General features: G+C 39.6%; 1 protein-coding gene across 1 annotated transcript in view; it reads right to left on the bottom strand.

The window, feature by feature from the left end:
- Positions 1-2,883: 2,883 nt before the first annotated feature.
- The window catches only part of LOC124554848, a 142,045-nt gene continuing 130,209 nt past the window's right edge, over positions 2,884-14,719 (bottom strand). The window contains exon 9 of the mRNA XM_047128513.1: positions 2,884-2,905. Coding sequence (XP_046984469.1) covers positions 2,899-2,905 — 7 coding nt within the window. The 3' untranslated portion in view covers positions 2,884-2,898. The remainder of the gene's footprint in view (positions 2,906-14,719) is intronic.

The raw sequence follows: 14,719 nt of genomic DNA, 5'->3' as shown, positions 1-14,719 counted from the left end.
GTTCATACCATGTCCTGACCAGGTCCAACAACACAATGGACATCATACTGAGCAATTAACATCACACGGTTTCAGAAAACAGGGTCAAGCCTGAGTGGTGGTCAAATGATGACAGTCCACCAGATATACCAATTACACACTGTGTCATGTGAAGCTCTTTCCGACTTGTGTGATTCCACCCCGCATCTCAATGTGACCCCCTGCAAACCTCCCCACTACAGCACAAACAACCAACACACCTCCAATTGACCTGCATGTGCTACACATGATGTTTAACATCATTGCCTCCCATAGTAGTACAGAGCATCCACCCGCCTCATTTACCTACAAGATAAGTGTGTCTTTGTGTTAAAAAAATGGAGACATCACACCCATTTCCACTGGCTCCATGAGAAATGGTCCAACTATGTCCTCCTGTCCTCCTCAAGAACTGGCCAGAACATGGTTGGTCATGCAAAATTGGATCCGACGGAGGCCAACATCAATGGGACCCCTTCCATCTTCTTGAACTCGAGCTCCATACTAAAAGAGGAGGGGGAGGGTGGTCTCTGTGGCAACCAGTGCAGGCCAAAAGGAGAGGATGGTCCAGAGAGTTGTAGAAGTTCTTTGAGACAGCTTGTTTCTGGACTTTCATTTGAGTAGTAGCGTCATGAGATATACTGTACTGTACTACCAATGGTAAACAACAGGGAATCTTTTCCCACTGACGCTGTAAGCTATAGTTCCTGTTTTCAAATGAACACCTGAATAGTAGCACAGATTTAGTATCAAAAGGCAAGCAGTATTCTCATAGTGCAGGCCCATCTTATGGTTTACACCTGAGCTGTCTGCTACGAGATGCGTGATTGGCAGTATTTGTACTGCAAATACTGTTTCTGGACACCGTGCTCTAGTACTTTAGGACATCTCTCGATCTTTTTTTACGACTTGTTTCAACATAAACCTTGACAAATGCTATCTCACTGTAATTGTCTTCTCACGAATTATCGAATGCAATTACAAAATGTATAAGATCCCATTAAAGAAACATACTTACTTCAATATTTCAGTTGATACCAGGGCTAAAAACACTAACCAAACAAAGTATACATGCCCCTTGATGCTCTAACATTTGCCGAAAATTGCATTTCGATATGTATAACTGTTCATGAAATAAAACAGGTGTCAAGCCTTTATGCGACACACCTTATATACCGATCACAAACCTATTGCAGATATGATCCATAATCCATCAGCAGATCTGATGCCACAACATTTTCTGGAAGTGGATCTCATTAGTCAGTACAGCACAGATATCAGATACATACAGGAACAGACAATATGGTGACAGGTTACGTATCCCAGGTTTCAGCAATTACTTCTTAACTGAACTTCAAAGAGTTGGCTTGCTTGCAGTAAGAAGAAAGGGGGGGTGCAGGACTTTTGACATGATATCTTCACAAACCTTACTGTTGTTTCACAACAACTGCCCGTGACCACCACTCCCACAAAATGTGACATCTCCAAAGATAATCTGTGCCCAAGCATCCCAGTTGCTATGCGAAGAAGAATCTTCTCATCGACACACAATCTGAAGCAACCTAACGTGAAACCCACTAACGGTCTTATTACAGAATGTTTCCTGTGCCTGGATGTTCAGAGGCACTGCCAGGCATGTGTCACACGCATGCACCTCATGCCAAAAAAGTAAGGTTGGAAAATTTTATGTTCCAAATAGATGCTTAAGGCATGTCCACCTTGACATTACTGACCCTCTACCACTCAAACAGTGTAGAAGGGCCACAGATATGTACTGTCCATAACTGAGAAATGAGCATGATGTGTGGTCCTGATGATACTGTAGCAACCACCTTTATTAACACACTGATCACAAGATTCTGTTGCCAGTCGTCAATAAAAATTACATCTGTAAGTCTCCATCACAGTCTTGGATCTTGAATGAAGCCATCCTGAACATCTAACACCAAGCTGTAATCATCGGGGATTTTAACAGCAAGAGCACCAACTGGGGATACGATTATACCAACAAAGAGGGCCAAGACGTGTCAGGATGGGCCGATGCTGGAAGCCTGTTTCTGTTGTATGATGCCAAAGAAAAGGGCTCCTTTCACTCTGCTAGATGGAACAAGGACTATAGCCTGGATCTATGTTTTGTCTCAAAGGACTCATCCAGAAGACCTCTGAAGTGTAGCAGGAAGATTCTAGATAGCTTCCCACAAAGTCAACACAGACCAGCACTTGTCAAAGTCGGCCTAGAAATGCCTGCCATCAGATTAGTCCCACTGCTACGCTAGAACTTGACCAAAACCAACTGGTCAAAATTCACGAGTGAATTGGAACATAATATATACGTAGATCTCATCTGGGTCAATCCATTTCAAATCACCCAGGCGATGTTGCTCAACATTTTTGATTTTCTTGATTTTTTTTATCATGACTTCCCTATGGACAGACATTCACAAAACACTGTTTTAAAAATTTTTATAAGTCATGGTTTTTTCTGGCAGCCATTTTTACAATGGCATTTAGGCAAATTTTAGTGGAAATCAACGTTTGCGGAAAGTTTAATTGCCAAGTTATTTTAAAAGATATCAGAATAATTAAAAAACCAGTGTGCTCAGCATGAAATGAACTTTAGGCATTTTTTTAAAATTTGTCTATCATGCAAGAGAGTCACTCAAACCCTTTCTGTAAAGGCTCTGAAAAAATTTATCAATCTTCACTTTTAAGGCCTTCAATTTTCATGAAGGAAGAGAGGCTCACTAATAATATGCTATCTCTGTGTTGTGTACTTACATAACTACCTGCAATAAAAGTTGCAGTCCTGAGAATGCACTCCTGTTTTTTCTAGAGCTTTTCAAAAATGGCCAAAACCTTTCTAACGTCAATTTTCGCAGGTCAATATCTAAAAAGGGACTGAATGAAAACAAGTGAAAATTTTACAGAATGTTCTTTATTCTCATGGGAATATCTCACAAAAAAATTATGACTGAGACTAAACTACATTGAGAGTAATAGAGCAGCAAATTTCAGTAAAAACGCTAACCCTCTACATGCTCGTGCAGTGCCAAGTTAGCAAACAAGGGCTTGAAATTATTGCAGTTGACATTGGTCAAATGATGTTTAAATCATTACATACAATAAATGATCAAATATTTCTACTTTTAAATAACAATGGGCAGAGATAAAAATTGGTAAGAGTTCTAATTCTTAAAATTAACGGTACATTTGTTGTACTACACTTGCGTACAGTATACACATAATAATGTGTCTCCATGTATACAGATTTAAAACTTCAGTTGTAACTACTTGCCAGCTGCAATTTTCATTAGGGAGTGTAACAAACACAATATTTCATTGCATAGTTTATCAGTTATGTTGTGTGTTCTACCAGACACTTTGTGAATTCCATTGGAGTTACTTTTCATATTACTTTCTTTGCAGGACCCAAGACAATAAACAAGTGAATAAGAGTTTTGTAAGTGTAGATCTGATGTCTCCCATCTTCAACTGTTTTCAAGAATAGTAGAGTTTTTAAGTATTGAAATGAGTTGTTTTGTGGGTGAACTAATAAGTGAACAGTGCCATAAACACTACAAGAAGAAAGTGCATCAAGAATTAATAAGAGTGAGTGACTTGCCAGCTGAAGAACAATGTTTGTTAAAATTGAGAATTTCGAAAGAAATTTCTAATATTTGTTGTTACCACAAAGATAAATATTTAGACAAATACAACCACATTTTTGGTAAAAAGTGTTGTGACCCATTTGGTACTCACAAAAAGCCAGTTAAAAATGGTTTGCATAAAATACTAGTTCAACACCTAAACAAACAAATGTGGATATTAACCTAATTCCTGGACAAGCTCTATGCCCAACTTGCGCATCAAGAATATTTGTAAATAAACCAGCTGAAAATGTGCCAATTAGCGCTGAGAATGATCCTGAATTTCTTCCTGAGCCTTTTGAATTGGTTGAGGATGATCCTTTGCATCAAGTAGAATCAATCTGTGAAACTTTGGAATTATCTCCTTTACGCAAAATAACAAAGCTCAACAAAGACCAGCGACTATCAGCTTTACAAAGAAAAACTGATAAAATTACAAGTGCTGTCAAGCGAAAATGGAAGAATCTTTCCATAATGACTTAGATGCTCAAAATGGAAATAGTACAGAAAATGTACACAAAGTGAGTATGATATACTTATTACCAAAATGAAAGAAAAATTCAAAGTTTCCAGTAAAGATGACAAAATTAAGATAATTAGCCTCTTGCCAAGATCATGGTCAAAGAAAAAAAATAATCGATCAATTTGGTGCATCTGAATGCATGGTGAAGTTAACTAGGCAGCTAGTTATGGATCAAGGTATCTTACCAAATATTTCGAAAAGACAAGGTGCCAACAAAATAAGTGAAGTATTTGTTAATAGCGTCAAAGAATTTGACGAGGATGATGACAACAGTCGCATGTGTCCTGGTAAAAATGAATGTGTTTCAACTGTGATTGACAATGTTAAGGTGCAGAAGCAGAAAAGGTTATTTCTTCTCTTGCTGAATGAGCTCTACAGCCTCTATAAACAAAAATACCCAGATAACAAAATTGGCCGCTCTATGTTTTGTGTTCTACGACCAAAGTGGTGTGTTCTTCCGGGTTCATCAGGAACTCATACTGTATGCATTTGCAAGCATCATCAAAACACAAAGCTTATGATGGAAGGAGCAAAGCTTAATGCAAATTATAAAGACCTGATAGCTTTCATGGTATGTGATATTGATAGTGAAAAATGTATGCTTGACATATGTGCAGGATGTCCTGGACCAGATACCCTACTTGATATCTTAAAAAATGAACTTGACATCTTGCCTGATGAAGTAGTTTTCAAACAATGGGTACAAACAGAGAGTTGAGCTTATAACACAGATAATGCCCAGTGAGGAATTTTTACAGTCTCTTGTCGATAAACTGGTGCTTTTAAAATCCCATCACTTTATCTCAAAAGCTCAAGCTCAATATTTTAAGGAAACGAAAGAAAACCTGAAAGAAACCCACTGTTTAGTGATTGGTGATTTTGCAGAAAACTATACATTTACAGTACAGGATGAAATTCAAAGTTTTCACTGGACTAATGCACAAGCGACACTGCATCCGTTTGTCATCTACTTTAAAAAAGAAGATGACGTGGGTTTCAAATATATTTGTGTAATTAGTGACCACCTAGAACATATAAGAAATTAAGAATATCATACGTAATGTTGAAAAGATAATCTACTTTAGTGATAGCGCAAGCAGCCAGTACAAAAATAAGAAAAACTTCATTAATATCTGCCAACACAAAAATGATTTTGGTTTACCAGCAGAGTGGAATTTCTTTGCCTCATCACACAGAAAGAATTCTTGCGATGGGACAGGCGGAACAACAAAAAGAGAAGTTACACGAGCTTCCCTTCAAAGACCTTACACAGAACAGATCCTGAGTCCACACGATTTGTTCAAATACTGTCAACAGAATATTACTGGAATTAGATATATATTTGTTTCTTCAACTGAAATTGAACAAATCAAAACAAAGCTGACTGAGAGATTTGATTGTTGTTTACCATTGAAAGGAACAAGAAGCTATCACAGATATGTTCCCGTAAGTGACAATCAAATAAGATGTTTTGTTACTTCCAAAGGCTCCAACTTTGATGATCATCAAACTTCAATACTTTTTACAAATGTATCATCTTTTACAAATAACGATTTTGTTGTTTGTATGTATGATAAGAAGTGGTGGCTTGGAAAAATTGAAGAGAAAAGTGAAGATAACAATGATGTTTTAGTGCATTTCTTTCACCCTTCTGGTCCAAGAACTGCCTTTCAACTTTCCAAAAATGACACTGCTTGGGTGCCTGCAAATAAAATAGTACGAAAGCTGACTCCACTGGAACTCACAACAGTATCTGGTAGAACACACAACATAACTGATAAACTATGCAATGAAATATTGTGTTTGTTTAAATCTCTAATGAAAATTGCAGCTGGCAAGTAGTTACAACTGAAGTTTTAAATCTGTATACATGGAGAAACATTATTATGTGTATACTGTACGCAAGTGTAGTACAACAAATGTACCGTTAATTTTAAGAATTAGAACTCTTACCAATTGTTATCTCTGCCCATTGTTATTTAAAAGTAGAAATATTTGATCATTTATTGTATGTAATGATTTAAACATCATTTGACCAATGTCAACTGCAATAATTTCAAGCCCTTGTTTGCTAACTTGGCACTGCACGAGCATGTAGAGGGTTAGCGTTTTTACTGAAATTTGCTGCTCTATTACTCTCAATGTAGTTTAGTCTCAGTCATAATTTTTTTGTGAGATATTCCCATGAGAATGAAGAACATTCTGTAAAATTTTCACTTGTTTTCATTCGGTCCCTTTTTAGATATTGACCTGCGAAAATTGACATTAGAAGGGTTTTGGCCATTTTTGAAAAGCTCTAGAAAAAATAGGAGTGCATTCTCAGGACTGCAACTTTTATTGCAGGGGGACTGCAACTTTTATTGCAGGTAGTTGTGTAAGTACACAACACAAAGAGTTTGAGTGACTCTCTTGCATGATAGACAAATTTAAAAAATATATGCCTGAAGTTCATTTCATGCTGAGCACACTGGTTTTTGAATTATTCTGATATCTTTTAAAATAACTTGGCAATTAATCTTTCCGCAAACGTCGATTTCCACTAAAATTTGCCCAACCACCATTGTAAAAATTGCTGCCAGAAAAAAACTATGACTTACAAAAATTTTTAAAACAGTGTTTTGTGAATGCCTGCCTATAGGGAACTCATGATATATACATATATATAAAAAAAAAAAATCAAGAAAATTAAAAATTTTGAGCAACAAATTTTATTCATATTGGGTGATTTTAAATGGATTGACCCATCTAAAATAGAAAATTATAAGCGCTTTATGGGATTAGTCAGTGCCATCACAAAGAAACATATCCCAAGAGGATACAGGAATGCATATGTCCCTGGCTGGAATCTAAAATGTAACGAGCTATATGAAGAATATAAACTCAGGGGTGACCTTGAAATTGCAGACGAATTACTAAATTCACTAGACTCAGTTAGAAGAGAAAAATCAATCAACCTCATGGAAAATACAAATTTTCAGCACTCCAGCTGAACAGCATGGTCTCTTACGGAAATTTGGTAGCAGTACTCCTAAATTCAGTGCTAGGTGCTCCAAGATACAACCAGATACAATAGCAAACAGATTAATTAGTCTGAAAAAAAAAGGCCTGCCGACAATGACAAGAAAGAGGCATTTGCTCAGAATTAAAATCAAAGCTGTCCCAGGCTGAAGCAGTTTTTAGTTTTCACCTGATATCACAACCATTGAGGTTTCTTCTGCGCTAAACGAAGTAAAAGCAGGATAATCAGCTGGACTAGATGATATTTATCCAGAAATTCTATTACACTGTGGCCCTCAAAAGAACTTAATAGCTTGCTAAGTTTTACAACGTCTTACATAATGGACAGCTACCACCAATAATCAAAAGAGCTAAACTTGTTGCAATACTGAAACCTGGGAAAAGTGGAGAGACTGCAGAAGATTATACGCCTATTGAACTCCTGAGTGTCTGCTATAAGCTGCTGGAAAGAATAATATATAACACAATCTCGGCTACAACCCCTAGACAATATACCAGTAGAGCAAGCTGGCTTTAGACCAACGTGCAGTTGTACCAACCAGGTGCTGGCCCTAACCAGTCACACAGAGGGTTTCAGGATCGCAAGAAGACTGTAGCTCTGTTTGTGAACGTGAAATCAGCATACGACACAGTTTGGTGAAAAGCGATGATCCTCAAAATAATCCCCTGCAAAAAACTTGCCACCCTTCTGAACAACACATTGGCCAGCAGAGCGACTGAAGTGCACCTAAATGGCAATGTAAGCAGATCTTGCATAATCTGGCAGCAGATCTGCTGCCCCGCCATCTTCGGCATGTGGATTTTATTAGTCAGTATGCCACAGACGTCAGATATGTTACACGAGCAGACAATATGGTGGTGAATTATTTATGCAATGTTTCAGCAGTTACTTCTCAATCAAATTACAAAAAGCTGGCTTGCTTACAGTAAAAACAAAGGGGGTTGCAGGACTTTTCGCATGACAGATCCACAAAACTTACAGTCATTTCATAACGGCTGCCCATGCCTGTCATTCCTATAATTTGTGACATCTCCACAGGTAATCTGTGCCCAATTGTCCCAGCTGCTATGCGAAGAGGAATCTTCTCATCAACACAGATAGGCAGGAACGTACATCAAGTATATTCCTAGACTTGTCAAAAGCGTTTGATACCATCAATCATGATAAATTACTAGGTAAGATTCAGAACTGGGGTATTACGGGAGCAGCGCATAACTGGATTAAATCACACCTCCATGAAAGAAAACAGCTCATAGAGATAACACACGAAGTAAATGGGACAATCAAAACTCATCAGTGAGATTTATTAGTGGTCAAACATAGAGTTCCCCAAGGTTTCATATTGGGTCCAATTCTCTTCTTACAATATGTAAACAATTTACATATAAACAGTAAAAACAGTAAGCTATATCCATTTGCAGGTGACACCAGCATCTTAACTACAGGAAGTAGTAAAGAAAACTTCGGGAGGGGGGGGGGGGGGGGGGGGGGGGAAGGAAGGATCAAATGTGTGTGAAATCTTATGGGACTTAACTGCTACGGTCATCAGTCCCTAAGCTTACACACTACTTAACCTAAATTATCCTAAGGACACACACACACACACACACACACACACACACACACACACACACACACACACACACACACACACACACACACGTGCCCGAGGGAGGACTTGAACCTCTGCCAGGACCAGCCGCACAGTCCATGACTGCAGCGCCTTAGACCGCTCGGCTAATCCCTCGCGGCTGAAAACTTTGAAAACAACACTAAGACCATCACACAGAAGATGGTACAGTACTTTGATGCAAACGGTTTGATTATAGATCTGGAAAGAACTGTTGCAATGGATATTTTCACTGCCCAGAATAGGACACCAGCAAATCATCTTGTAGAAACAAGTGGACAAAAATTAAAAAAAAAACAGGTAGTACAAAATTTCTCGACATATGGATTCAACAAAACATGAAATGGGACACACACTTGGACTATGTGAACAAAAAACTGTGCAAAACATGTTTTGTAATGAGAGTAATAAGAATCAGTACATCACATGGTAATCTTAGGACCTTATATTTTGCTTATTGAATATTCAATATTGAAATATGGTGTAGTGTTTTGGGGAAATTGTGGAGCTAGTCAGAAATCATCTAGATTGCAGAAAAGAATTATTAGATTAATCAAATATCATCATGCAAGCCACTATTTAGAAAAAATAAAAGAACAACCAGTTCCATGTATTTATATAGTTGAAAATGTGATTATTAAAAGAGAAAAACTAAACAGCAGCAGTCCGAGCATCACCCATAATGAATCTGTACATAGTTACCACACAAGACAAATAAATGATTTACACATACAACAGACAAACACAGCGCTATTACAGAAAGGCATACTCCACCCTGGTATAAAATTGTACAATGCACTACCCAAATCCACAAAAATAATAATGAACTTAAACAATGTGAAGGATTACTTGGTTGAGCACTGCTTCTATACAGTAAAGGAATACCTAGAAAAACGAAAGTGCTTCACCGATTAAGACTGTTTTTATAAAATGTGTAAAGTAAGAAAATATTGTATAATTTCATCTTTTGTTAAGTTAAAATGATGCCTGAAATAAAGAAAAGAAAGAAAAAACTCAAGGAATGTGTATTGTAATTAACAAACGGTCCAATATCTTTTGTACACTGTACTGTCCTAGATTCACAGGATCAATAAATAAATAAATAAATACAGAAATCTGATGAACCCTAATATTAGACCAACTAAAAGTTTGATTACAGAATGTTTTGTGTGGCTGGATGTTAAGAGGCACTGCAAGGCAAGTTCATGTGCATGCACCTCATGTCAAAAAAGTAACGTTGGGCATTATAATCAGCCAACATTTTGAAAATCTGATGTTCCAAACGGATTCTTAAGACATGCCCACTTTGACACTGTTGGCCCTCTACCACCGTCTAAGGCTACTGATATGTCCTGTCGGGTACTGAGAGAAGTAAGTGCTGGGTGGTACTGTTCATACCCTCGCAACCATTTTCATTAACATATGTATCACAAAATTTGGTTGCGGTCATGAGTTACAACTGAACAGGGTTGGCAGTTCAAATCCCAACTTAGGAATCCACATATAGCGTAAAGATAATCTTGAAACTTTGCTGGCAGAAGTACTTTATGAGGACCAACTCACTCTCCCAATTGATTTATTGAAGACTCACCAGCCGGCCGGAGTGGCCGTGCGGTTCTAGGCGCTACAGTCTGGAACCGCGCGACTGCTACGATCGCAGATTCGAATCCTACCTCGGGCATGGATGTGTGTGATGTCCTTAAGTTAGATAGGTTTAAGTAGTTCTAAGTTCTAGGGGACTGATGACCACAGCAGTTAAGTCCCATAGTGCTCAGAGCCATTTGAACCATTTTGAAGACTCACCAATCATGCATCAAGACGAATTACCAGTGTTGCCAAAAAGGTTAAACACTACATCACCAAACAGCACACGCCTCTACCCTGACTACATTGAACTCCCTGAAAGTTCATTGACAGCGACCTTGCTAACTGCAAATTCATCGTGTTCAAAGACGACACGGTCTAACCAGCTCTGCAGCCGCCTTACTCTGGTCCACACCGTGTCCTGGTCAGGCCCAACAACACAATGGACAACGTATTGAACAATAAACTCAAGACTGTTTCAATAAACAGGGACAAACCTGTGTGGAGATAAATGATGACAAGTCTGCCAGGGCTGCCTCTTACACAATCAGTGTCATGTGAAACTGTTTCAGGCTCACACGATAGCATATCTCAATGTGGCCCCTCCCCACTGCAAACCTCATCCACTACAGTGCAAACTACCATCACACCTCCGATCGGTGGCAGCAAACTGGGACACAACGCAGCCTCTATGGTACTGATGTGCCAAACGTGAGATTTAGCACCAATGTCTCCCACCATTGTAAAGAGCACCTGGCAATTCACCTGTATGACAACTGTCTCTGTGTTCCTTAAGCTTATGCATGGCTCTGATGTTGATGCTAATTTCACTGAAAGGAGAAGATACCAACAACAATGCCAGGATCGAGGGCAATGGACTCCTCAACACCACTGTGCAAGTGCACACGGTAACTACCACTACCCCACACTCTTGTGCAGGACATAGTCATCATCTACCTATGTGGCTATGAGTCTACATCATATCCAGAGGCATCATACCCATTTCCATCTGCTCCATGTGAAATGGTCCAGCTATGTCTTGATTAAGAACTGCACACAACATGGTTGGTCACAGAAAAATTGCAACCTGCGGAAGCCAATATCAATGTGACCCATACCATCTCCTTGACCCCATGCTCAGCACTAAAAGGGGGGGAGGGGGGAAATGGGGAACTCTGTGGCAACCATCACTGGTCGAGAGAAGGTCAACCAGAGATGTGTAGAAGGATTTAGAGTGTTTGTTTTTGGACTTTTGTTCTAGGAGTAGTGATGCGAGGTATATTGTTCTGTATTACCAGTGATAAATAGATGCTGGAGGCTGTACTTCCTGGTTTTCAGAGGAACAGCCTTATAATAGCACGGATTTAGTATCAAAAGGCAAACTTATTGAGGTACTTGTGGCAACAAGCTCCAGTTGAGAGGAAAGGATCATCCAGGGAGGTGTAGAAGTTCTTTGAGGCTGTTTGTTTTTGGACTCTTGTTTGAGCAGTAGTGAACCAAGACAAACTGTTCTGTATTACCTGTGGTTATTTTGTAATTGAAGTGTATTTATTTTCCAAGTGTTAGAGTATTTGTAATGGCTGCAGACTGCCATGTCAGTGACACTGTTTCATGTGTTTCTTGTTTGGGTCTTGGTCTAAAGTGCACAGTTACTACAGAAACCACCACAATAGATGATACGGCCAGCCACTAAACAGACTACAAACCTGTCACTGGACAAGTCAAATGAGGAGCACATCAGCAAATAACACTCACGACTGACATTTCTTGTCCAGATGACAGTTTTACAAGAGAAACAAACATAACCTATAATGTCCTGTTAAAACAGAAAAACTATGACAGGACTCATCCGAGAACATTTGAGTATCCACACCAGAGAACATTGCCAACCATGGGAATTAGTGATGTCTGCCTTAAATACCTGAAGAACTCTTTCCCCAGTCAGTGAGGGTATCCTGGCCTCCACATGTGGGCCAATGCTTGCAAGGCCAGCCTGACTTTTCACACAAATCGGTTCCGTATAATTTTGTGTGTTCATTGAGCATGCTGTTCGAACAACACACATTCCATTTCCTGATGACACCAGTTGTTGCTGTCATGCTGGATGATAAAACATCTGTGTCCTCTGGCAAATTACATCCAACAAATAAATGACAAGGAGCACCTAGAGGAAAGATCTGCATTGGAGCTTTGGCAATGTTTACGAGCTATGGCAATTCTAGGATACATGCCAGACATACACTGTACACCTTTTGGTTAGTGAAATTGCCTCAAGATCCACAATCACAACTTTTTTTTCCATACTACAGATCCACTGCACGTCAAACTTCATTTGGCAAGCATTCTGAGTAATAAAGCATCATCTTCTCATTAACACACTGGTGAGCAGCACAGGTGGCAAAACAGTGACGGTAGTTCTGTTCGAGGCCGGCAGTGGCAGAGGTAGAATGGGTGCTGCAAGCACACGTCACGTTCAGCAGCCAGAGAGAGGCATCCACAGCTTTGCAAAGTAAGTGGTTCACATTTGACCGGCAGCTGTTTGCAGTTTATGAGGCTTTGAAGTATTTCCAGGTTGACACTGAAGGCAGCGAAGTCACCATATATACCAATCACAAACCCATCGAAGACGCGATCCGTAACCTGGAAGCTGATCTGCTGCCATGCCGTTTTTAATATATGGCTGTCATTCGTTAGTACATCACAGATGTCAGATACCTTAAAGGAGCAGACAATGTTGTGGCAGGTTACTTATCACAGGCTTTGGCAATTACTGCTCAACTGAATTTCAAATAGTTCACTTGCTTACAGTACAAAGAAAGGAATGTACAGGACTTCTGACGTAACGTATCAATAAATCTTACTGTAGTTTCACAATGCCTGCCCAGGGTTGGCTGTCCTATAATTTGAGACACCTGTACAGGTAATCTGCACCCAACTGTCCCAGCTTCCATCCAAGGAGGAATCTTCTCATAGATACAGGATCTGGCACAACCTGATATTAAAGTAACAACACATTTGATTACAGATTGTTCTGTCTGACTGGACATTAAGAGGCACTGTCAGGCATGATCATGTGCATGCACCTCATGCCAAAAGTAGTAAGGCCTCATGTCAAAAAAGTAAGGTTGGGCATCATACTCAGCCAACATTAGGAAAATCTTATGTTCCAAAAGGACGCTTAAGGCACATCCACTTTGACATAGTGGTCCTCTACCACTGTCCTGGGGCTACTGATACGTACTGTCAGCTACTGAGAGAAGTACGTGATGGGTGGAGGCCTTGCCCCTCCAAGATACTAGTGCCGATACTGTAGCTACCACTTTTATTAATATATGAATCATGAAATTTGGTTGCCTGTCTTCAGTTGCAACTAACCAGGGATGGCCGATCAAATTACAAATGTTTCAAAAACTGTGCTACTTGTGTGGCATGGCCAAATTCCATACCACTGCTTACCACCCACAGAATGATGGCACTGTATATTCAAGACAGCACTCATAGCAAAACAAGCACAGACTCAAGCTTTACCCTGGGTATTACTAGGAATCCACTAAGCGTGCGTAAAGATGACCTTAAAGCTTTGCTGGCAGAAGAACTTATGGGAAACAACTTGCCCTCTCAGCTAAGTTCATTGACAACTTATCAATCATGCCTTAACATGAATTACCAGCATTGGTCAAAAAGGTTAAATGACATATCGCTAAACTGTGCACGCCTTCACTCCGACCACACTGAATTCACCAAACATTCATCGAACGCAAACGTGCTAACTGTAAATTCATCATGCACAGACACGACACTGCCTGACCAGCCCTGTAGTTGCCTTACTCTAGCCACACCATGTCCTGGTCTGGTCCAACAACACAATGGACATCTTGTTGAACAAGAAATACAAGATTGTTTCAATAAACAGGGTCAAGCACATGCTGACATTACACAATGACAATCCAGAAGATATACCTCTTACACTACCAGTGTTGTTAGAAGCTCTTTCAGACTGATGTGATTCCACCCCACGTCTCAATATGAACCGTCACCAGTGCAAACCTTACCTACTACAACGCGAACCACCACAGCTGATCGACGGCAGCTCACTGGGACACCGTGCGGCCTCAATGCCACTGTAAGCACCACATATGACGTTTACCACAGGCTTTTGTAAGAAAATATAACGCCTACAGCCATCCTTATGATCTTATTTATTGTGTAGCTACCAGTTTCGGTATTTCAATGCACCATCTTCAGGACTTAAATGATGCTGAAGGGGTTATCACAATCCATGTATATGTTGCAAAATA

The sequence above is a fragment of the Schistocerca americana genome, chromosome X (genome assembly GCF_021461395.2).
Source record: "Schistocerca americana isolate TAMUIC-IGC-003095 chromosome X, iqSchAmer2.1, whole genome shotgun sequence".
Taxonomy (NCBI): Eukaryota; Metazoa; Arthropoda; class Insecta; order Orthoptera; family Acrididae; genus Schistocerca; species Schistocerca americana.
The sequence above is the reverse complement of the archived record's forward strand: the minus strand, read 5'-3'. Positions and strand labels throughout refer to the sequence as shown.